The following is a 22,823-nucleotide window of genomic DNA, read 5'->3' as shown; positions in this document are numbered from 1 at the left end:
CACTCATGTTTGGAGCCAGCCCCCAGTGGCCATTTGAGGAACTGTTGTTTTTTGCACTTCCACAACGGCTTCATTTTTAAGCCCTTGTACATGGTAGCAGGTTTAACATTTACAATCTTCACCATCTTAGTTTAGCATGCTCATATTTGCTAGACAGGACAACTGAGGGTGATGGAATGACTATTTTGCAGCTTTTAAACATTTCCACCTTGTAATTATTGTGCTGTAGACTTTTTCCATGCTGTAGGCTATGCTTTTAAGATATTTCTTGCAATTCAACAGATTTCTTAACAGGGTTTTGTCATTTGTCATCTTTACAGTATGTTAAAATTGTCATTTCTTCTCAGTCACCTGTGGTATCTCTTTGCTTGAAATAGGTTCTGCATGAAATCTGTTCTTTTAGTTTTGTAAGATTGTTTTATTGAATACTTGGAAGTGGATAAAATAGAGAAAGTAGAGTGTAAAAAGCATATATTTTCACAATGAATACAATAATTCTAAAGACTTGAGTCAGAGGTTCATATTTATTATCACTTATTTGAACTATTAAACAAACTGAGGACTGTGGAACCACTGCATTGTCAAATACAACACACCACTTCAGCTGGAATCACAGGCATAATCTTTGATACATAATCTTGAGCTTTCTGCATGTCTTTCCCTTGAGGACATTTGTTTAAATTTATTTCTGTCTATTAGTCACTACCAGAACATTTGCAGAACATCTGTCACTGCAGCGAGCTAACAATAGGTGTGATAAGCAGATCTGGATAGAATTCATCTGTGTCTCATCGTTTTCCATCTGTGTTTGCTATCTTCTTAATGCGAGACAATAAATTATATATCTTCACTGTAGCAGCTTTTCAAACCTGCTATTCCACCTACTCCTCCTCTGATGATGAACTTCTCTGCCAATGTGGCAAAACTGGAACAACCTCGTGTTATTTTGGGACGCTACATAATTAAACCAAGCAGTATTATTATCATAATAACTGTGATTAGAGCAGATCAAATGTCACAGGAGCTAATTCCTGTTATTTAACCTTGATAATGTCACTCTACACTTGTGCATGGATAAATCAGAGGTAGTGACAGGCGCTAACAGCCTCTGTGTGGCCACAATGAAGATATGTACAACCTGCGATTAACCTTTGTAGCTACTGGATGACTTGTGTGACTAAATACCCAGAAAAAAAGAAAGAAAAATAATTTGAGTGAATTGTTTCTTTAAATCTGATAGTTGCCGACAACGGGGACGAGGCCCAACCTATTTTTAGAATATCATTGTGTGCCTTTGCTATGTCTACCCATCAAATACATTGTTACTTAATTATTGGCCTCTTTATTCTTCTTACCCTACCTCATGATTACTTAGATTATATGTTCAGTTTACAGTACAGTTTAAGTTTTACTCACTTTCTTGCCAAGAGTTAGATAAGAAGATACCTTTCTCACATTACACTTAGCAGAACTGTGCCAATATTTGGACAATTTTTGCTAACATTCTATCAAATTTGACTTTAATATAAACTAATAAACTACTAATATAAATGATTTGGCAATACTTTAAGCTTGCAAGTAGCCAGCTAATTAAGAATTTACATTAGCTAGGTTCTTGATGTAATGTTTTTGGTTATTTTAATGGTGTAACATTAAAGTCTAACTTCAGAATTTTCTAACCAAATATTATCCAAACATTTGCTTCCTCTTTGTCTTCACAACAGACAGCAAAAGCTGATGCTAATGTTCAAATAAAGCTAGCGAGTAGCCTAGCTTAACATTAACTAGAGTTTCTTGACTCAGTTTTGTCTCATTATTCATTTTACCCTACCTCATAAATGCCATTGATAAGATTACAAGTTAATTTCACTGTAGAGTATACAGTTAATTTGTTTTCTTGCTAAGAGGTTAATAATAAATCATTCCACTTAGCCAAACTGTAGCCATTTATAGGCTAACATTCGAACAAAATTTCACTTTAACTAAATATAAATAATCATGCAATGTTTTACGTTAAATTAATTGTGTAAAAGTAAAGTCTAACCTCTTGCCTTTCCAACTAAATATTGTTTTAAACATTTACTTTACCACCAGGGGGCAGAAAAAGTGCGCTAATGTTCATTTATACCTACAGTTAGCAACAAGCTAATTCAGCTTTACATTAGTTAGAATTTGTTGCTTTGTCTTCATACTCACAAATGTAATTAAATTATTGTTATTATTTTTTTGTTACAGTTTATAGTTAATCCCTTTTTTTTTCTTTTTTGCTAAAGTTGAATAAGATACTATTCTTGTGTTACAATTAATATTAAGAGAGCAGCCAGTTAGCCAGTGACTATCCAGCTACCCTCCCATAAAATTAAAGTTTTTTCACTTTGGTTTTTATACTATTAATTTGCTTTGAAAAATGTGCTGGTAAGTGGATTTTGTAATTTGGACAAAGCCAAGCTTGCTGTTTCCACTTACTTCCAGTCATTATGCTAAGCTAAGCTAAGCTAAGCTAAGCTAAGCAGCTTCTGACTCCAGCTACATATTCACCAAATCTTGTTAGGAAAGGAAATAAAACGTCAGTAATAATGTGTCGTATATATATGCACTGATGTATTTTTCCAATGGATCCGAGGGGGAACAAAAAGATTATTGCACACAATAGGAGATAATACCATTAAGGTAATGCTCATGCTTTATTATTACCCTCCCCTTGTGTTGCCTCAGAGTCAGGGGAGGTGATATTTCATGCTTGGTCCCGTGCCAGCACATTCTTGGGGCCCGACGTTATATCTGCTGTCCATGCGCCACACAGCTCCCATAAAAAGCTGCCCATTGTCTCCAGCAGCCAGTGTTTGACTTTCTACATCTTTGTAGACACCCATTCACAGGTAAAACAGCCATTGCTTTATGACAATATTTAAGGCTTTCAGATATTTCTTGCATTTTGTTAAATTGCTTGTTATGTTTTTTGTTCTGGTCTGATGTATTTCCAGTATAACTGTTATTATAGACAGTAGGTTTACCAGTTTTACAGTGCTTAATCCTTTACTTATCAAGTGTATTTACAACATTTATTACCAGATATTTGTGGAATATTTCAGCCTAATGAGAATATTTGATTTGCCAAATCTACTTTTGAATACTGCTGTCATTGTTCTGGTAGATTGAGAGATTATTTTTTTTAAGTATTGATGTGTAGGTAGTCATACTGAAGAAAAAACCCTGATATGATGATGAATATATTGGAAAAAATTGTCAGCCATAAAACAGCCATTGCTTTATGACAATATTTAAGGCTTTCAGATATTTCTTACATTTTGTTTAATTGCTTGTTAATTTTTTTGTTCTGGTCTGATGTATTTCCAGTATAACTGTTATTATAGATAGTAGGTTTACCAGATTTACAGTGCTTAATCCTTTACTTATGAAGTGTATTGACAACATTTATTACCAGATATTTGTGGAATATTTCAGCCTAATGAGAATATTTGATTTGCCAAATTTACTTTTGAATACTGCTGTCATTGTTCTGTCAGATTGAGAAATTTTTTTTTTTTAAGTATTGATGTGTAGGTAGTCATACTGAAGAAAAAACCCTGGGATAATGATGAATATATTGGAAAAAATTGTCCTTGCTTTAATCGTCCTGTCAAGGGATGTTGAGGATTGTTTGCTATTTGGCTTCTTGATGGGTACAATTACATTGTGAGTCACTGTGGTGACACATTACCGCTAAACTGTATTAATACACACTTCTGTGTCTCTCGTGTGTTGTTTGTTTGTGTGATTATAGTAAAGAGAGGTAAGAAAATTAATCCTCTATCCCTAAATGCCACTTCCATGGTTCATATTTGTAAAATTGACTGCTGCATTCACTATGTAAATCAATGAAACAGTTTTTATGTTCATGTAATAATTGCCTGAGGCATCATCGCCCTCATTTGTCTCCGTTTTTGGGTTTCAGGAGCCCGACAGACTCGGAGCGATGAATCTCAGAGATAAGGTGAGCCAGCTATATCCCAGTGTTAATCCTCCATGCATGGAGAGGGGACACAGTGTCCTGATGCACATGTCAAAGACCTGGCAGTCGTTATCTGCCAGGAGTAGTTATCAGCATCACTGAGAGCTTTACCCTTGACTTCATCCTAATAATAAAGCATTATCTTTACACATGCGGCTGCAGTAAGTGGTGGCGCTCACAGGTCTTTCAGTACATATTTGACTGTATATGGAACAGTTGATGGACTCTGTCATGTATCACTGGTGAGCTGTATGAGAAGGCAGGAATCTCCAAAATAAGAGTCCTTAAAAACTACATTTATTATGCTATATTTCAAGGTGTAATTGTAATTTTTGTCCATGTGACTCTTTACACACCTGAATAATTCCAATAATTATGTTTGATGAATGATCAATGACAAATAAGTGTCTAATTTAGATAGATAGATAGATAGATAGATAGATAGATAGATAGATAGATAGATAGATAGATAGATAGATAGATAGATAGATAGATAGATAGATAGATAGATAGATAGATAGATAGATAGATAGATAGATAGATAGATAGATAGATAGATAGATAGATAGACTTTATTTATCCCAAGCTGGGAAATTACAGTGTAGCAGCAGCATTACACAAAGAGACAATAACAACACAATTAAATAAAAAAAACAAACTAGGCATACTTCAAGCAATAAAATATAAAAATACAATAAAATGTAATGTAAAAATAAAAATAAAGTGTCTAAAGAAGGAGTATGTATTAAGGAGTAGAATTCCAGTGCAGAATAAATATGAATATGCAGTATAAATGAATGAAATGCTGTGAAACAAATAAGGTGCAATGAACAGTGTGCATAAAGAACACATTTGTTGTAAAATAATATTGAAAAATATCTATTTCCACAGCCGAAGTCGAAGATTACGGCTTCTCGTAAGCTGTCCCTCAAGGTGAGAAATGCAGAAGTGTCCCTGGTTGGGAATCACTGCCATATATTATATAAGATATTATATAAGATATTATATATGTACAAAGAAGATTGGTATCCGTTTTTTCCCAATCAGATGCTCCTCCTCACAAGAGCCTGTGAGGATTTGGAGAGGGAGAGACAGGAGAGGGAGGAGGAGAAAGTGCGCTACCTAGGAGACAAGTTGCCCCCTTTGCAAATGTCTGGACTATCACTGGATGAACTACAAGTAAGGCTCATAAACCACAAGGAAGAACAGCTTTTTACAGCAGCAGAAAATATATGAGCATGTTTGAGTAATATGTTTTAAACTCTCCTTTCCCTCGCAGAATTTATGCAAGCAGCTCCATTCAAAAATTGATGTTGTGGACGAGGAGAGATATGACTGTGAATACAAAGTGGGCAAACACAATAAAGATGTAAGTCTATTAACTCATAGTTCAATTTATGAGCAAAAATTTCATCAGATTTTTCTTTTGTCTGCTTGTTTTTTATATTTACTGATTCAAGCCTATGAAGGGCTTTTAAAAAATCATTATTAATCTTCTTCTGGAAGGTTTTTTGCAAATTCCGGTGAGATTAGTACATTATAGACACATTAAATTTTAAACAATAATTGGAAGTTGTGTGCAAATGCCGGCCAAGAAATACGACCCCAATCAGCCAGAAGGGGGCGATACAATTAAAGGTCAAAATTTTGCCCGAGACCAAGACAACTCCATGTCCAACAAGGCACAAGACACGTGCAAGACTTAAAAAAAGAGGTCTCAGGACTAGACTCAAGACCGAGACCAGATTAAGTACTGCAGCCATTACTTGTTGTCTTTACAGACGAAAAAATGCTGAAAACTTTTTTAGTTAGCTTGAACTCTGGAACTACCGCTTGAGTAGTGGTGGAAAAGTACTCAGATCTCTTACTTAAGTTAAAGTACTAATACCACACTGTGAAATTACTCCACTACAAGTAAAAGTCAAAGTGCATTCAAAACGTACTTGGCCCCAGTCAAATTGGTATCAAATTGTTAACATTATTTTAATTATACTAATTATTCCTAAACATTTAATCCATATGGCTATAATTTAATGGTTTGATTCTGCAAACTGTCTTTTTTATTTAGAATTTCCTGTTTATTATATTATTTATTAATATATATATATATATTGTGTTTTCTCAAGGTAGGGCTCATTTTACCTACTTAAACTACTTACTAATTAAAATAATGTTTAATCACTTTAAATTTACCATGTTTTTATGGTAAATCTTGACCTGAAAAGTAACTAAAGCTGGCAGCTAAATGTAGTGGGATAAAAAGTACAACATTTTTCTCAAAATGTAGTGGAGAAGAAGTATAAAGTTACATAAAATACTACATGAATACATGAAATACTTAAGTATTTCCTCAAAATTGTATTTAGGTACAGAACTTGAGTAAATGTACGTTGTTACATTCCACCACTGTGCTTGAGGCTATATTTGATCAAATCTTTCTTATATTCTGTCACATCTTTCAGATCCATGAGCTGAAGCTGAAGATACAGGACCTTGGGGGCAAGTTCAAAAAGCCTGCCCTGAGGAAGGTGAGGGTGTCGGCAGATGAGATGATGCGAGCTCTCCTGGGCTCCAAACACAAGGGCTCCATGGACCTCAGAGCCAACCTCAAGTCTGTGAAGAAGGAAGACGTCAAGACGGACAAGGTACGGGTTTCTTCACTGCAAAAAAGCCAACTTGTATTTTTTGGCCTAAAACAGTGATTTAAGTTGGTAAAACTTGGAAATATAAATTATTGACATTTAGGGCAATAATGTAAGTTAGCACAACAAATGAAGCCAGTTGTCTGCTCAAAAACAAGTTGGTGAGTTGTTGTTACTTATATCTTTAAGTTGGGGTTCACAACAAGGGACAATAGTTCTGATAACTCTTATTTCTTTGTTGTGAAATGCGGGAAAGTGGTGAAATTCATTAGCGAAAGCTAGCGGCTAACTGATGCTCGCGGCTAACTGATGCTAGCGGCGCTGCTTGTTACAGCTACAAGAGTAGCCATTAGCGTATCAATGCTAACTCAAAATTGTGGTTGCAACATTAGCTGACATTTCATAGCGGCGTTACAATCGTGCCAATTCAGCACATTGCAGAAGATAGCAGAAGTAAGGATTAAAAGTTATTACAATTTAAAGTACAACTTACAGTTGAGTTGACAAAAATCTGAATTCAGAGTTGAGGAGACTCAAAAACAAAACTTAAAATATTTAGTTTAATCGTCCAACTTAAAATTTTATCGAAGTTTGTTGCCTTGAAAGTTTTGATTTTTTTTTTCTTGCAGTGTAGACTACCAAACATTTAGCCTGAGGCGTGGTCTTTTGGGAGAGGATGTGTTTTAATTCAGATTTTTCGTTCCAGGTGCTCACTTCTGAAGTGGGCGACTGGCGTAAGAACGTGGAGGCCATGTCGGGCATGGAGGGCCGCAAGAAGATGTTCGACACAGGCAGCGGAGACAAGTGAGACTCTCTGTGAGGAGTCCTGCAGACGATGAAGCTGGTCAACGAAGAGCATGGAAAAGGAAGTTGTCTAGACAGAATTATTTAATTATCTGACGGCTAAGTGACTTGAAAACTGTAGGAATTAAGGTCATAAGCATGTCTAACCCCTAGTACATGAGCTGTACCTCTGTTTGCTACATGGCCATTTTCTGTGCAATGACTCAAAGCACTTAAAGAAAAGTGTAGAAGGAATAGAGAGCTTTTTTTTTTATTATTACCAACAACGTTTTTGTTTTATTATGATATCTTAAGACAATAAAAGCGCATATGAATTAAGTTCAGTCTTTGATGTTCCATATCCGTACTTGACTTTATCATGTTTCATTTCACTGGCAGCCGTCGGTTTATGTGCGGCACGTTAAGAGGATGGAAAGCGGCTTAACTCAGGGTGGATTAAAAAAAGAAGATGATAAGTCAAGGCAGGGGGAGCCGGGGGGGCGCAACAGGTGTTACCTAGCCAAATTCAACTTCAAAATGTTTAAATAGATCTTGCAGACACAGAAATTTGATCTCCAATCTGATAATAGCAGAAGTATTATACTTTAATCATTGCAGAAAGAATGGTGAAAAAAAGAGATTATTTACTTTCAAAGTTAAATAGAACCAGTGGTGGAATGTAACTAAGTACAATTACTCAAGTACTGTACTTAAGTACAATTTTGAGATATTTGTACTTTACTTGAGTATTTCCATTTTATGTTACTTTATACTTCTACTTCACTGCATTTTGAGGCAAATATTGTACTTTTTACTCCACTATATTTAGCTGCCAGTTTTAGTGACTTTTCAGTTCAAGATTTAACATAAAACATAATTAATATGAAATGTTTGCTAACATGTTAACATGTTTTAAATTGAACATCATAAGAGTATATTAAGTAGTAAAAATGAGCCCTACCTTTGGATAATTAAAGTGGTCCGTACATAAATGCATCAAAAATAATAATAATCCAACAATATTTTTAGAATATATGAAACAATCTGAGTGGGTCCATTCTGCATAATGAGTACTTTTACTTTTGATACTTAAAGTACATTTTGATGCTGATACTTTTGTACTTTTACTTCAGTGAGTTTTGAACGCTGGACTTTTACTTGTAGTGGAGTAATTTCACAGTGTGGTATTAGTACTTTTACTAAGGGATCTGAATACTTTTTCCACCACTGAATAGAACTAATCCTTCAGTCCAGCTTGATAAGTTAAATTTAGAATTATTCAGTTGTTCGATGATAGATATAGACCACAATGGACGTGACTTGGATCTTTGACTCTGAAAGACCTCGTTAGAGTATTTTTATCCATGATATTGTCCTCCGTAACTCCCAGCCTTGGAAAGCAAAACCGCCTGCCATTGTTATCCTACACATTGCATGCATACGTGTGCTTCTTCTGTCAGTGTGTGTTGCCTGGCTGTTGTCGCCCAGCCATTGTTATTTGAAATATGACAGCATCACCAGCAATAGCTTCAGTTGGTGTATTGCAGGGGTGTCAAACTCAAATACACAATGGGCCAAAATGTAAAACTTGAATGAAATCGCGGGCCAACTTTGAACAAATAAACCTTTTAATATATACCAAACATGTTTTGCTTTAACATTAAATATGGAACCAGCAACGCTTATAAACATACAATATATAACAAAATAGTGCAGACATGCAAAATCAAATTTCAAATAAAAAACACATCAATGTCATTAATTTATAAAATAAAAAATAAATTAAAATCGTATGCCTCTTTTCTATTTGCATCCTTCTGATTTAAATATCAAAATAAAGTTTTTCAACAGGTTAATACATTTAAAAATAAAATAACAATAATAAATGTAGTATTAGCGGTACATGTGCCGTATAATACCGGCGGGTCAGCTTTTATAGTACAATAATAATATAATAATTTGATATTGGCTCGCGGGCCAAATAAAATTACACTGCAGGCCAAATTTGGCCCGCGGGCCAGAGTTTGACACCCCTGGTGTATTGTATATTTTTATGGGCTGGTTATAGACGGATGATTGACATTTCTTACATACAGCAAAGTCTTTTTAAAATGTGATGATTTTGTGAAATCTGGATGATGAAAAGTCACATCCTTTTCTTTGTCTGTCCCATCATCAACCTCCACTGTATGTGTGTGTGTGTGTGTGTGTGTGTGTGTGTGTGTGTGTAGATAAAAAGCTGACATACGAGCTCTTGCAGTCAAGTTTAGCAGGCTGATAGTGAACAGCAAGCCAGGGCTCGATACACACTCTATAAATAGGCTCTGATGAGAGCGACCTTCACATGGAACAAATGTTCCAGATGTGCGATCCATTCGTGTCAACACCACATGGTGACTGTGAAATGTAAAAAGGTCACGACGCCGGAGACTTCCAGCAAACTCGTTCGGATGACAAACACATTCAAGTGTGGCGTGACGAGCCAAAACTCAAACCAACACGGAGAGTATTGTTCATGGGCATTATGGGACTCAACACACTGTGATTCACTGTCAGGGCCACTTGGTGGCAGTACACAATCAGAGGAGTACAGCTCTAAATATTATTATTAAAATATTATTTAGTCTGTTGAGCTATGGGAAATCAGTCAAATACAAAGAATACTGTAATGAATTGTTTTCAGCTTTTAGTTTTTCATTGTCACTTTCTAGCTTTTGGGGATTTTTTTTATATCTTAAAGGTTTTGGTCTTAAAAATGTGACACAAAACTGTCATCTAGCACTCCAAAATGCATATGCATAGATTATATATATATATATATATATATATATATATATATATATATATATATATATATATATATATATAATCAATGTATTGGTGAACATGTCAACCAAACTGATGAAACAACTGGTAAAATACCCGACCTAACCACAAGTGAATAAATAAATAAATAAAACCATAAGTAAGTGAATGATATAGGGCGACATTTTGACAAGCAGAATAAGTGAAATGTGTATAATGTTACTGATGGAGACAACTTTTTTAAAAAAAAGGGAAAGTTAAGAAATGTAGTAGTAATATATTGCTATAGAATTGCAATTTTCTAGATTTTTCACAGCAAAATTGAAGCCTCTGAAAAGAAGGTGAGTTCATTTATCTGGTAACTTTAATTTAAAATTACTAACAACTCTTATTAGAAGCGAGCAATTCACATAAATGAGTATATTTTCTTTTTCTAGAAGATTTTGAAGAATTGCATGTCAAACCTTTATACTATGACTAGAAAATGTTTGTACAGGGAAAGCTGAAGTAATTCTGATTTTCATTCTCTGCCTTACATGGACAATTTTCTTGATTTTATAATTTTTTTTAACTAAAGCATCTGAAAAGAAAGCAAATTCAGTTATTTGGTAGCTTTTAATTTAAGAATAATGGACAACTGTTGTTCATAATAGAAGTGAACACTTGAGAAAATTGTGGATTTATATATTTTCTTTTTGTAGAAAGCAATGAGGAAATGTGTCACATTTTATCTTTTAGTGGCAAAACCAGAATTGAATGACTATAAAATGTTTGTAGGAAGAAAGCAGAAGTAATTCTGATTTTCATTATCTAACTTGCATACACAATTCCCTTGATTTTTAGCCTCAAGAGAGTTTATTTTTCTGGTAACTTGTAATGTAAGAATGACAGTTGTTCATATTAGAAGCAAAGTTTTCTTTTTGTAGAAAACCTTGAGGAGATGCATGTCACATTTTATTTTCTCGAGGAAAAAAATGTAATATTCCGAAAAATAAGGGAAGAAACTTGAGTCAATTACTGCTTGTTTGAGAGCAAAACAGATCGTGGAAGCTGCTTTATGTCGACTCTGATCCATTATTTTGAGCTAAATGAATAAAACTGACTCGACCAAACAAAACTCTCTCTATTCCTTCATGTTTAAAAACTGTGACTCTTCTGTCTTGGAGGAGACAACAAACCATAATTTCCACAAGTTGTAAGATGGAACAAGTGGAGCCTGACAATAAATAATTACTGCGAGGGCTGCAACCAGCACCAGTTCATTTCACTCATGGAATAACCCAAAGGAAAAGAAAAATGTGTGTTTGTCTACAAAGAAGAAAACACTGAAGCAGATTACAGTGTGTAGCAGCGTGTATGTGGCCTGATGAGGAAGTGTGATTGATGTTATTAATCTTCAACATACAGCACGAGCAGTGTATTTATTGCTGCAGGGACTGGGGGTTGACAGTATTGGAATATGTTTGACAGTAACAGAGGGTGGACCTGGTGATTAGACGGGCTGTCCTGTGACTGGGGCCTCCAGGCTCATGTTGTGCAGCGGCTAATATTGTCACGTTTCTTGTCAAAATGTCCTTCAGCAAGAAATATGTGGCAGAATCTGAAGTGATACTGAGCCAAATTCAGAAAGGCACAAACATGGTACACAAAAGTTTTTCAAACCTGTAATTGACAAGTCATTTTGTTGTTAATTGTTGTTGCAAAAAAGCCAACTTGTATTTTTTGGCCTAAAACAGTGATTTAAGTTGGTAAAACTTGGAAATATAAATGATTGACATTAAGGGCAAAAATGTAAGTTAGCACAACAAAGGAAGCCAGTTGTCTGCTCAAAAACAAGTTTGTGAGTTGTTGTTACTTATATCTTTAAGTTGGGGTTCACAACAAGGGACAATAGTTCTGATAACTCTTATTTCTTTGTTGAGAAATGCGGGAAAGCGGTGAAATTCGGTCATTAGCGAAAGCTAGCGGCTAACTGATGCTAGCGGCGCTGCTTGTTACAGCTACAAGAGTAGCCATTAGCGTATCAATGGTAGCTCAAAATTGTGGTAGCAACATTAGCTGACATTTCATAGCGGCGTTACAATCGTGCAAATTCAGCACATTGCAGAAGTTAGCAGAAGTAAGGATTAAAAGTTATTACAATGTAATGAGGAAGTGTGATTGATGTTATTAATCTTCAACATACAGCACAAGCAGTGTATTTATTGCTGCAGGGACTGGGGGTTGACAGTATTGGAATATGTTTGACAGTAACAGAGGGTGGACCTGGTGATTAGACGGGCTGTCCTGTGACTGGGGGCTCCAGGCTCATGTTGTGCAGCGGCTAATATTGTCACGTTTCTTGTCAAAATGTCCTTCAGCGAGAAATATGTGGCAGAATCTGAAGTGATGCTGAGCCGAATTCAGAAAGGCACAAACATGGTACACAAAAGTTTTTTTAACCTGTAATTGACAAGTCATTTTGTTGTTCATTTCACCTGCAAATAGACCCCCCCATTATCAATATCCTCACACAGTTCAGGAATTTGGCAACAGGAACCAAACACAGAAACTCAAGCAGAGCAGGTTGAATTAAACACTTTCACAGGCCAATAGTCGCCAACTTGGAGGCAGACTGAATTAGACAAACAGCTAAAAAGAGCAGACACACAACCACACTCAGGTTAAATTGCGTTAATGAAAGAGTGAGGCTAGAGGTAGGTAGACATGGCCTTAACAAGTGAGCAACATGAATGCTGTAGGAACAGGAAGTGGGCAGGTATATGCAAACTTGGGATAACGAGGGAATGAGGACCAGGTGTGCAGCCAGGTGGACAATCAGGTGATTGGCGAGAGCCTGCTGTCACCATGACGTTTCCAAATGAGTATGAGTGAGAATTCCTTTAGGCCTCGTTCAGACTGCCAGCCAAAATCTGATTTTTAGCCCATCCAGATTGGAACTGGATGGCTCTTTTGAAGTCTGAACAGTCACAAATCACATGAAATCCGATTTTTGCAAACCGGATCAAAACCACCTTCGGGAAGTAGTTTCAGATCGCATTTGGACAGATGCGTCTCAGTCTGGACCTCCAAACACTCAGATCGGTTTTGACTGTCCGTGACGTCACTCTACACCGTGACGACGTCAGACGCTCTGACGCCGTTACTATAGCAACCTGTCAGATCAGTCCATAATGTGGCCAAGTCTGAACAGAGCCATATCCGATTTGGACACTTGCTAAAAACAGTGTGGACTGTCAGCCCTAAAAATCAGATTTGAGTAGGAATCTGATTTGAATCAGATTCGCCTGCAGTCTGAACGCGGCCTTTGTATTTTAGAACATTGTTCATCAATTATCTTCATGCATATGTCATAAACAAGCAGTCCTTGTAATATGCCTTTCTAAAGTATTGTTAAAGTTTTAGTTGGGATTTTTTTGAAGTGTGTGAGATACTTATCCAAAGTCAGTCTGTAACCCACAACAGCAGCAAAGCCTATTTTAACCACCTAAAAATGTTTTTATATATATATATCTAAGTGTACATTATATTTAGAATGTTTTCAGAATGTTTCTATTGCTTTACTTTACCATCAGACAGCCCTTTTTGACTTTATGTGGGGTGGAAACTTACGACATTATATCCATCTGTGCTCTCATCAAAGCCACCAGACTCCTTTGACAAAAACAGCACTTTTACTTTGCAGAACACAGAGCTGTTGGTTTACCACTGCCTCTATCAATTAGTTTGTTTGTAGTTGTTGTGTGACTTTGGTGAATTTGACTAACCCTTTAACACACCAAAGTCACAGAAAACATAAACAAATAATTGGCTGCAGTAGACCAGCAACTTTTGTTTTTCTATGATATAAAATTGTTGTTTTTGTCAACGGAGTTCCCCATCGATAAGGGCTGAGGGCGTGATTGAGACTCAACCATCCCTTTAAAACCTTTAAAATATTACATATTTCATATTAAGCTCAGGGTTATAGCCTTATCAATAAAAAAGAACCATCTAAAATGGCCTTTTCTTACTTTTGTAGTTTAAAGAGAGCGTGTGAAGTGGAATGTTTTGGGTTTCCCACAGCTCCTGGCGCAGGAATAACCGCTTCAAACACATTTGAAGAAGGCAGGGGAGAAATGTATTCATTTATTTCTCCACTTTCATACCCCCCTGTTGGTTTGGGGCTGTAATCCGGCGACCTTCCTGTAACGAGCCCATTTCTGTGACCTCTGGGCTTGTGGCGCACAAACTGCTGTCTGTGTTTACAGCTTTCTGTGATGATGCCACAAATATAAGCAGCTTGAGGCAAATCCTGTTTCTTTTCTAAATGTTAGTCTATATTTGGAGGTAATGACACAGAAAAGGAGCTTTAAAATAAGCATTAGACTGGTGGATTCAAGGGTTTTAACCAAAAGAAACACACACACACACACACACACACACACACACACACACAATATGCAATATGCTCCCCTCAGTCAAAAGGTGTTAATTGGGTTCGGAGTGAGAGGTGAATCTCTTTTCAACCTCAATGAAACATCCACATGCAGCAAATGGAAATGACTGGAAAAAAATGATGAAGACACACATTTGTTATTCATTGCTAATCCATTTGACCCAACTAAGAGGTTGAGGGTTAACTTCGCCACACTTGAACTGAAACTGCAAGTCATCTAATGAGGCAGACTCATTACATTTTTTATTCTAACTGAGCTTTCTGTATCAACGAATCTGTCGTAGGCAGTGATGTACACCTGATATTTAAATATCCATAATGGTTTAAGGTTATGTTTACAAAATGTGAATGCAGTTTGGCATAAACTTAGTGTAAAAATCGTAAAAAGACAACAGACTGAGGACAGTTTAAAAGTTTTAAATAATATAGCTGACTGCAATATTACATCACCCCCAATAGAGTGCTGAAGAGATGACACATTTTTGTAAGTAAGACTCAAAAATTAGCATCACTCTGGTATCCTTGACAAAAAGCCAATGGGATTTTTCCTTTAGATAGAGCAGTAGTTCTCAACCTATTTGAGTCACGACCCCAAATTTAACATGCATGTTGTCTGCAAAAACAAACAAAATGACCACAAAAACACACAAAATGACTAAAAAGACACAAAATTACCAAAAAAGGAAACAAAATGACCCAAAAAGACACAAAATGACCAAAAAAAGACACAAAATGACCAAAAAAGACACAAAATGACTAAGAAAAGACACAAAATGACCAAAGAAGTAAAGAAGTGCCACTTTAAGTTTTAGCATAATTTTAGCATAAACATCATAAAAAGACAACAGACTGAGGACAGTTTTAAAGTTTTAAATAATAGCTGACTGCAATATAACGTTACCCCCAACAGAGTGCTGAAGAGATGACACGTTTTTGTAAGGCATTTTTCCTTTCCATATAGGAAGGTAATCCATATTTAGTCTCCTTTATGCTCCGTTTTTGGTCTCCACCAACTCCTGACCCTGCAACCCCTGCTAAATGCTCTGCTATGTTCACGAGCTAGCTTCTAACGTTGTCTGAATGATGTTTAGCGCTGGGGAGGCCGCGTACACAGTGTGTTTCTGGCTAAAAACAGCAGTGGTTGAACAGTTAACGTATGTAAAACCAAAACAATTAGCTGAAAGGCACTAAAACGCTCAATGAAACTGACGTCTTTCACTCATTCTGAACATAAAAACATTCATTAGTGCTGCTTTAAGTTCACGCCAAAATGAGTTTTGACTGAGTTCAAACACTTTATGAGTTGTAAGAGGTGACATGTTAAGTGGATCCCAGTGAAAAGCTCTTTTGACACATGTGTGTTTGTGCGTCTTTCTCTAAAAGCTGTTTCAGGGCTGTTTCATCAGCCTCAGCAAAGGTTCACAGCAGGCCAGGCCTCACCCCCCCATGTCCCCCCGAAACCTGTGACAGGCTTTGGTCTGTCTTTGTTCCCCTTTAATAGTATATTCACCTCGCTGGACTATGCTGAGAGGAATTTGGAAATTACAGAGGAAAGCGAGTCGATATCAGGGTGAGCAGCAGAATACTGGCAGACTTTGATTTTCTCAGTTGCAACATTAAGTATTCACACACCTTTTAATGGACTCTTTAAATTGCTCAGCATTCTTTGAGACTCATTCATAGGTGTATACAATTTCAAAGGTGGTAAAAGCCCAACGCTTCCCAATGAGGTAGATTTTTTTTTAGGTGTTAGAAGCATTTATTGAAGCGGGGTTGTATAAGGGTTTTTATCCAGTCAGTGTATTACCCACACAAAAAAAAATCCAAATGATCCATTTAAACAGTGTGATACTTCACCCCCCCCCCCCCCCACACACACAATACACACAATACATTGACATTAAACGAGTCTAACTTTTAAAATTCTCTATCAAGACCCTCATTTTATTTCCTCATCATGGGAAAAGTTAGACAGAAAATGCCTAATATATGTGCATGTTAATCCTGCACTGCACCATCCACACCACCCGTCACCTCTAATGGTTTAAGTTAATCTACAATAGGTGCCCGTGGCCTCGCTCCCTTCTCATTATTGATCTCCTCTGAGCCAATGGGGAGGACAAAGGGGGCTGATGGATATTGGTTTTGGACACCAAAGCTGGCCAGGGGTCAACAAGATGCAGCCATTAAAGATTCTCCTTGCTTTAATCAGGTGGAAGCTTTCAAAAGGGCTACAAACAAATATTGAGTCGATCCGTTATTCAACTTAACAAGAATACGGCTCACTTGAATTTAATTTAACAGCGTATTGTGAATAAAGAGCTCCGGGAACCAATCTAAACTATTTTTCCACTTTGGAATAACATAGTGGGAGCTATTTTCACACTGACATGGGATATTTTAGAAGCGTACCCTCGTGGTGATTTCTGGTGAATCTTGGAGTTGCCACTGGATTTAAAACACAGAGTGAAACTTGTTCAGCCCATCCAGTCGCCTCAGGTCTCCCTGGAGCAACTGTGTGAACAGCCTGTCTCAATAAATTATTAATAATGATGTTGGAATTAACCACCAATGCAAAAGTGCAGCCATGGAGGTACAGGTTTGCACAAACAGATACCTCATGTAAGCTATCCTGTCCAAAGCTGCATTAAATTAATTGTAGTTGTAACTAAATGTTGACTAAACTAAATGCACCTGTATTAGAGACATATTTAGGTGCATAACCCACATCTCACTGGTATCAAAGCTTAACACTCCTGTTACTCGCCTGCTTCTGTTTTATCTCCATCTCCTTCTCGGTGTAGAGATACTGAGAAAAATCAATAAAGAATAATGACTTTTACCTTGACTCACCCCAGCAGTATACTTCATAAAATGTGTGTGCAGTAGTTCAAACATTCGGTGGAGGCTTCTCTCACTCTTATTGGATTCAAACTAAACATTGAGCAAATAGAAATAAAAATTTGGACAGATGTTCATGGTGTCCTGATGATTTATAGTAATAGTAACTGCTGAAATTTGTTACAATTGCTTTTTCCCCTCATAATACATTGTGAACATTTTGGTAATGTCTTTCACTTCATTTTTGTATTTCATGCAATGAAATATCTCCACAACCTCTGAAATTTTAATAATAATAATAATAATAATAATAATAATAATAATAATAATAATAATAATAATAACAATAATAATAATAATACATTTTATTTGTAAAGCACTTTTCATGAAAAAATCTCAAAGTGCTACAGAAACCAGAAACACAATAAACAAAAGACTAAGAGAAAAATCAGACATGTTAAAATCAGCAGTAGATAAAAAGACACAGGTAATAAAGTACATTAAAGAAAACAGCTAGGAGGAGATTATGGTGCAGAGACAATGATAAATTCCAAATTTCGACCCTAGAGAATATTGGAGGATATTACATACAGCCAGAATGTGTACAAAAAAATACAGACCCGGGAGAGGGGGGTGATATTTTGAGAAAAAAAGTTTACGAGATTAAGGTGTGAAATCTACCAGAAAAAATGTGCAGATTTATGAGATTTAAAGTGATGAATCTGCGAGAAAAAAGTTGTTTTTTCCCCACTTTTGTCTCGTAAATCTGGAACTTTTTTGAGTAGATTTGCCACTTTAAATCTCTTAAATCTGCACATTTTTTTTCTTGTAGATTTGGTACTTTAATCTAGTAAATATGCCGTCATAGCCAGGTTCTCCTCGTACAAATCCATGTGGTTCTACGACCTCACAGAGAGACATGGGGAGCCATTTTGATATCCACTGAAGTTACCAAATATGATTCTTCACCTGATAAAGGATTAAAGTTGATTAAAGTAAAACTGAAGGCTTTTACAAGGACGCTTTGTGCTCTGTTTGTATTTTCAGCAGCTGTCGTTCGGCTGAGAGTCGCCAGTTAACAGGGTCACTTGTTAAACTGGAACACTGGTAACTGGGTTGTCTGAATTGCCAGCTCTAATAGCAACAAGCTATATATCTGCTGTTTCCTTGTCGAGATGTGTTACTCATAGCTAATTTTTAATAAAACCTTATCCTCAACAGTAGCCAGAAAGCAGGGCGGGGCATTAGGGTAACATTATTTTTGTTTGTTCTTAGGCACCAATACACCACAGCAGTTCCTTGTATGTGAAAACCTTCTTGGCTATAAAATTATTCTGATTCTGCTCTGATTCTGAAGAGGAAGGAAACACGATTTAACAGGGTAACAGACTTTGAAATAACGTCGAAAACATGTTAATTGAATGTGATCGATTTAGCGTAATCATGCACAACACTTCGATGGACTGCCATGAAATTTGATATTCATGTCTCTCTCAGCGTAAATACAATAGCATTGGTAATCCACTTTTACTTAATATTTGCAAAAGATTATTGCAACCAGCCTCATCTGTACTTTGCGCTAATTAGCATACATTAGCATGCGAACACACTCAATCAAAATGGTGAACATGGTAATCATTGTACCTGCTGAAACATCAGCAAACATAATAGTGTGTAAAATATATATTTAACACTGCTGTTCCAAAGTATAGCCTCACAGAGCTGTTTGACTCGTATATGAGTCTAGTTTATATTAAAAGATGACCTTCAATTCATGTTCGAATTAAAAAACAACATTTTTTAAACAGCTGCATGTCATGTAAATAGTAAACAACCCTTGTTGCCACTCGGGTGAATCATTTAAAGTGCTGTTCTTACCAGATGCTCATGGTGTCAATGAGTGGCTGACTTGCTCGTCTCGACTGGCACCGCCGCAGAGTGTCACTAATGAAGTGTAGCGTTTCAAGTAATTAATCTCTACCTGACATTAATTGCTTTATCGTGTCATCTGCTCTTATCGCATTTCTTAATGTCATTAATGCTCCAAAGTCCTTGGGAAAATGTTAAATTCCTTTAACTTTCCCCACTCCATCTTTTTTTTTTTTTTTTACTACTACATGAACTTGTTCGGCATCATTCATGAGCAAGGACGTCTTCATTTTTAATAAATCTTTCTCTTTTCACTGTGTTTCCCCCCCACCAAACTTTTCATGCCAAAGGGATGGTGATGACACATAAAACATCCATAACCAATGAGTCATCTTAGGGTGTAAAATCTCTTACATTCTGAGTCAAGTCTGGTGCATGCAACAAGCCATTCATCAACATTAATGAGAAGCGCTGCCCCAAAAAGAGCTAAAGAATGGAGCCGTTTTCTTTTATTGCCATGTCTGAAGATAGGGGAAAAGCAAGAAATCATTCTAAATGCTGCAGTGATAGAATGAGTAAGAGCTATCACTTCAAATGGAAACTTTTCAAATATGTATGTAGGTGTTGAGTGCCATGGCTATTCAAAACAAAGACAAGAGTCCTTGTTTGTTCCAGACACTCTTTGTTTTGAAAGGCAACTTTCTGTTTCTCTGAATGTTGCTTTGGGTTCACAATCGTGCAGTCTCTATGTGTGTGTGTGTGTGTGTGTGTGTGTATGTGTGTGTGTGTGTGTGTGTGTGTGTGTGTGTTAGATTCTGCATCAAACAGGGCTGAATAATGAGAGAGAATACAGCTGGTCTACTTTCAACTTAACAACAAACCCGAGACACAACAGGACTCTGGGGAGTAAGCCTATATTGATATAACACAGCTTTGAAATTAAAAGTTCTGGAGGAGGATCCGAAGACAGGGCAAAACTTTGACAATGCCAGCCAACTTTCAAACTTCTTTTTCAGGAGTGAGGAGTGTCAACAGAAGGTGTTTCACTAAGGTTTTAAAGGTCTTAAATGGAATTTTTTTAGCTAAAGTTTGAGTGATTTTAGGAACATGTTAGGGGCATCTGTTGGTTGCTGCATCACTCTGGTCCTGACAAAAACATTTCAACAATTATTGATTGGATTTGGAAGAAATTGCGTACAGACATTCATGGTGCCCAGAGAATACAAAAAACGTTGATAACTTTGATTCCCTGACTTTTGCTCCAGCAACATCCCAAGGTTGAAATCTTTGCATTGATTAGACCAGTAGTTCTCAACCTTTTTAAGTTGCAACCCCCAATTTAACATGCATGTTGTCCGCGACCCCCGCTCACTGAACAGAATCTCACACACACAGTTCAGATCACCCAAAAAAAGAAACAAAATGACCAAAAAAAGGAAACAAAATGACCAAAAAAGACACAAATTGACCACAAAATGATCAAAAAAGACACAAAATGAGCAAAAAAAGACACAAAATGACCAGAAAAGACACAAAATTACCCAAAAAAGACACAAAATTACCAAAAAAGACACAAATAGACCAAAAAAGACACAAAATTACCAAAAAAAGACACAAAATAACCCAAAAAAGAAACAAAATGACCAAAAAAAAGACACAAAATGACCAAAAAAGACACAAAATGACCAAAAAAAGACATTAAATGACCAAAAAGACTAAAACACATGAACACTTTAACACAGTGGAGACAGAGCTGACTTCCAAAATGATTTGGCGACCCCCAGAAATCATCTCGCGACCCCAATTGGGGTCCCGACCCCAAGGTTGAGAATAGCTGGATTAGACTATCGGTCAGCACCATGAATGGTCATTTTTGCTCTATATGTACAATAACAACTTGCAGAACTAATAACATCCCCTTCAGCCTCAGCTGTACCTTGTATTTGGTGCTAATTAGCAATGCTAGTATGCAAACACACAAAACTACGATGATGAACATGGCAAATATTAAAATCCCAAAGTTAGCATTCTCTGCTTACATTAGCTTTTAGCTAAAGGCAACACTTGCCATGTTTCCATTAAAGTTTAAGCAAATTTGAAGTGAAATTTTGAAATGTTGCATTGAAGAATATGTGAATTAGGGACTTAAAGAAATTACTGTGCAAGAGAAAAAACAGATAGAGGAAGTAAAGATGATGAGAGGCGGGAAAAAACAACAACAACAACAACAACCAAAAAGAGGTTGCTCAGTGAACAACTTTGGCCAAAACAAGAGAAAATAAAGAGACGTTTAATTAAATTGTGAAAATTATATTGTTATTTTGGGTCAAATAATCAGTCATTTGAGTTAAAAGCGAATTAATTATTCTTCGAAAAAGAAAAAAACACCTCAACTGAGCGTAAAAACTTCTGTGCAGATTTTTTATTGAAGTTTTATTGAATTTTGGTGTTTCCATCAAGCTTTTCTCATGCAAATCTTCAAAAATGCACATATAAATTTGTTAGTGGAAACATGACTAGAGTGCCCAAGTCATGGGCAGATTATGAGACAATATAACCCTTGACAAAGACATGCACAAGACTCAGGAGCAAGACACACAGCACTGATAGGTGTTTAGTGTCTTTCTCTTTTCATTTTGTGTCTCTTTGTGGTTGTTTCGCCTATTTTCATTGTCCCTTTGTGTCTCTTCTCAGCTCTTATGTATCTTTTGTACAACATGATCTCACAGAAATCTGTGAAATAGCCACGGATTTTGCTTAACTCAAAATCCGTGGAATAGCCACGGATTGGCTCAAATTTCCGTGAAACTGACACGGATTTTGCTACAATGCAAGTTAATGACAGTCATATCCCGTGGCTATTCCAACATACAAAGTGATTATGTACATTCACTGAGTGAAGATTTAGAAAATATAACATATATTTCTCGCTACAAATGTGATCAAAATCCATTTTTATGCAGAAACTAAGTCAAAATATTGATTTTTTCACTAAAAATGAGAGAACTGTCCGCCATGTTTTTTGTTCTGACCGCCGGGACCTTGAAAGTCACGTGACTTGGAACAAACCAATAGCCACGGGATATGACTGTCATTAACTTGCATTGTAGCGAAATCCGTGTCAGTTTCACGGAAATTTGAGCGATTCCGTGGCTATTCCACGGATTTTGAGTTAAGCGAAATCCGTGGCTATTTCACGGATTTCTGTGAGACCAGGTTGCTTTTGTAGCTGTTTTGTATCTCTTTGTAGAAGTTTCATGTTTCCTTGTGGTCATTTTGAGTCTCTCTTCTTTTTGGTATGTGTCTATTTGAGCGACTTTTTTCGGTGAAGCGAGCCTGATGACTTTTTTGGCCCCTGGGCCTGTTTGGTAATCTATCCATGGCCCACGTACAGCCTCTAGCATCCTGTAAGTCTTATTTAAAGGAAGTTTTC

At 36.5% G+C, this 22,823-nt stretch overlaps 1 protein-coding gene and 1 long non-coding RNA gene across 2 annotated transcripts in view; one reads left to right on the top strand and one right to left on the bottom strand.

Annotated features, from left to right (window-relative positions):
- Positions 1 to 22,823, bottom strand: part of LOC131960358 (uncharacterized) — a 134,171-nt gene that overhangs the window by 5,659 nt on the left and 105,689 nt on the right. The gene's annotated exons all lie outside the window — the stretch shown is intronic.
- LOC131960357 (troponin I, slow skeletal muscle-like) lies at positions 3,977 to 7,492 on the top strand. The gene is made up of 6 exons (XM_059325532.1): positions 3,977 to 3,994; positions 4,904 to 4,945; positions 5,060 to 5,191; positions 5,292 to 5,381; positions 6,475 to 6,657; positions 7,361 to 7,492. The coding sequence occupies exons 1-6, from the start codon at positions 3,977 to 3,979 to the stop codon at positions 7,460 to 7,462; spliced, it is 567 nt and encodes a 188-aa protein (XP_059181515.1). The 3' UTR covers positions 7,463 to 7,492.

The sequence above is a fragment of the Centropristis striata genome, chromosome 22 (genome assembly GCF_030273125.1).
Source record: "Centropristis striata isolate RG_2023a ecotype Rhode Island chromosome 22, C.striata_1.0, whole genome shotgun sequence".
Taxonomy (NCBI): Eukaryota; Metazoa; Chordata; class Actinopteri; order Perciformes; family Serranidae; genus Centropristis; species Centropristis striata.
The sequence above is the reverse complement of the archived record's forward strand: the minus strand, read 5'-3'. Positions and strand labels throughout refer to the sequence as shown.

What these genes read in the sequence shown, in the direction of transcription:
- LOC131960357 (XM_059325532.1), top strand. An exon ending in CTCGTAAGCTGTCCCTCAAG is followed by an intron (nt 4,946 to 5,059) that starts GTGAGAAATGCA and finishes TTTCCCAATCAG; the next exon opens with ATGCTCCTCCTCACAAGAGC. An exon ending in TATCACTGGATGAACTACAA is followed by an intron (nt 5,192 to 5,291) that starts GTAAGGCTCATA and finishes TTTCCCTCGCAG; the next exon opens with AATTTATGCAAGCAGCTCCA.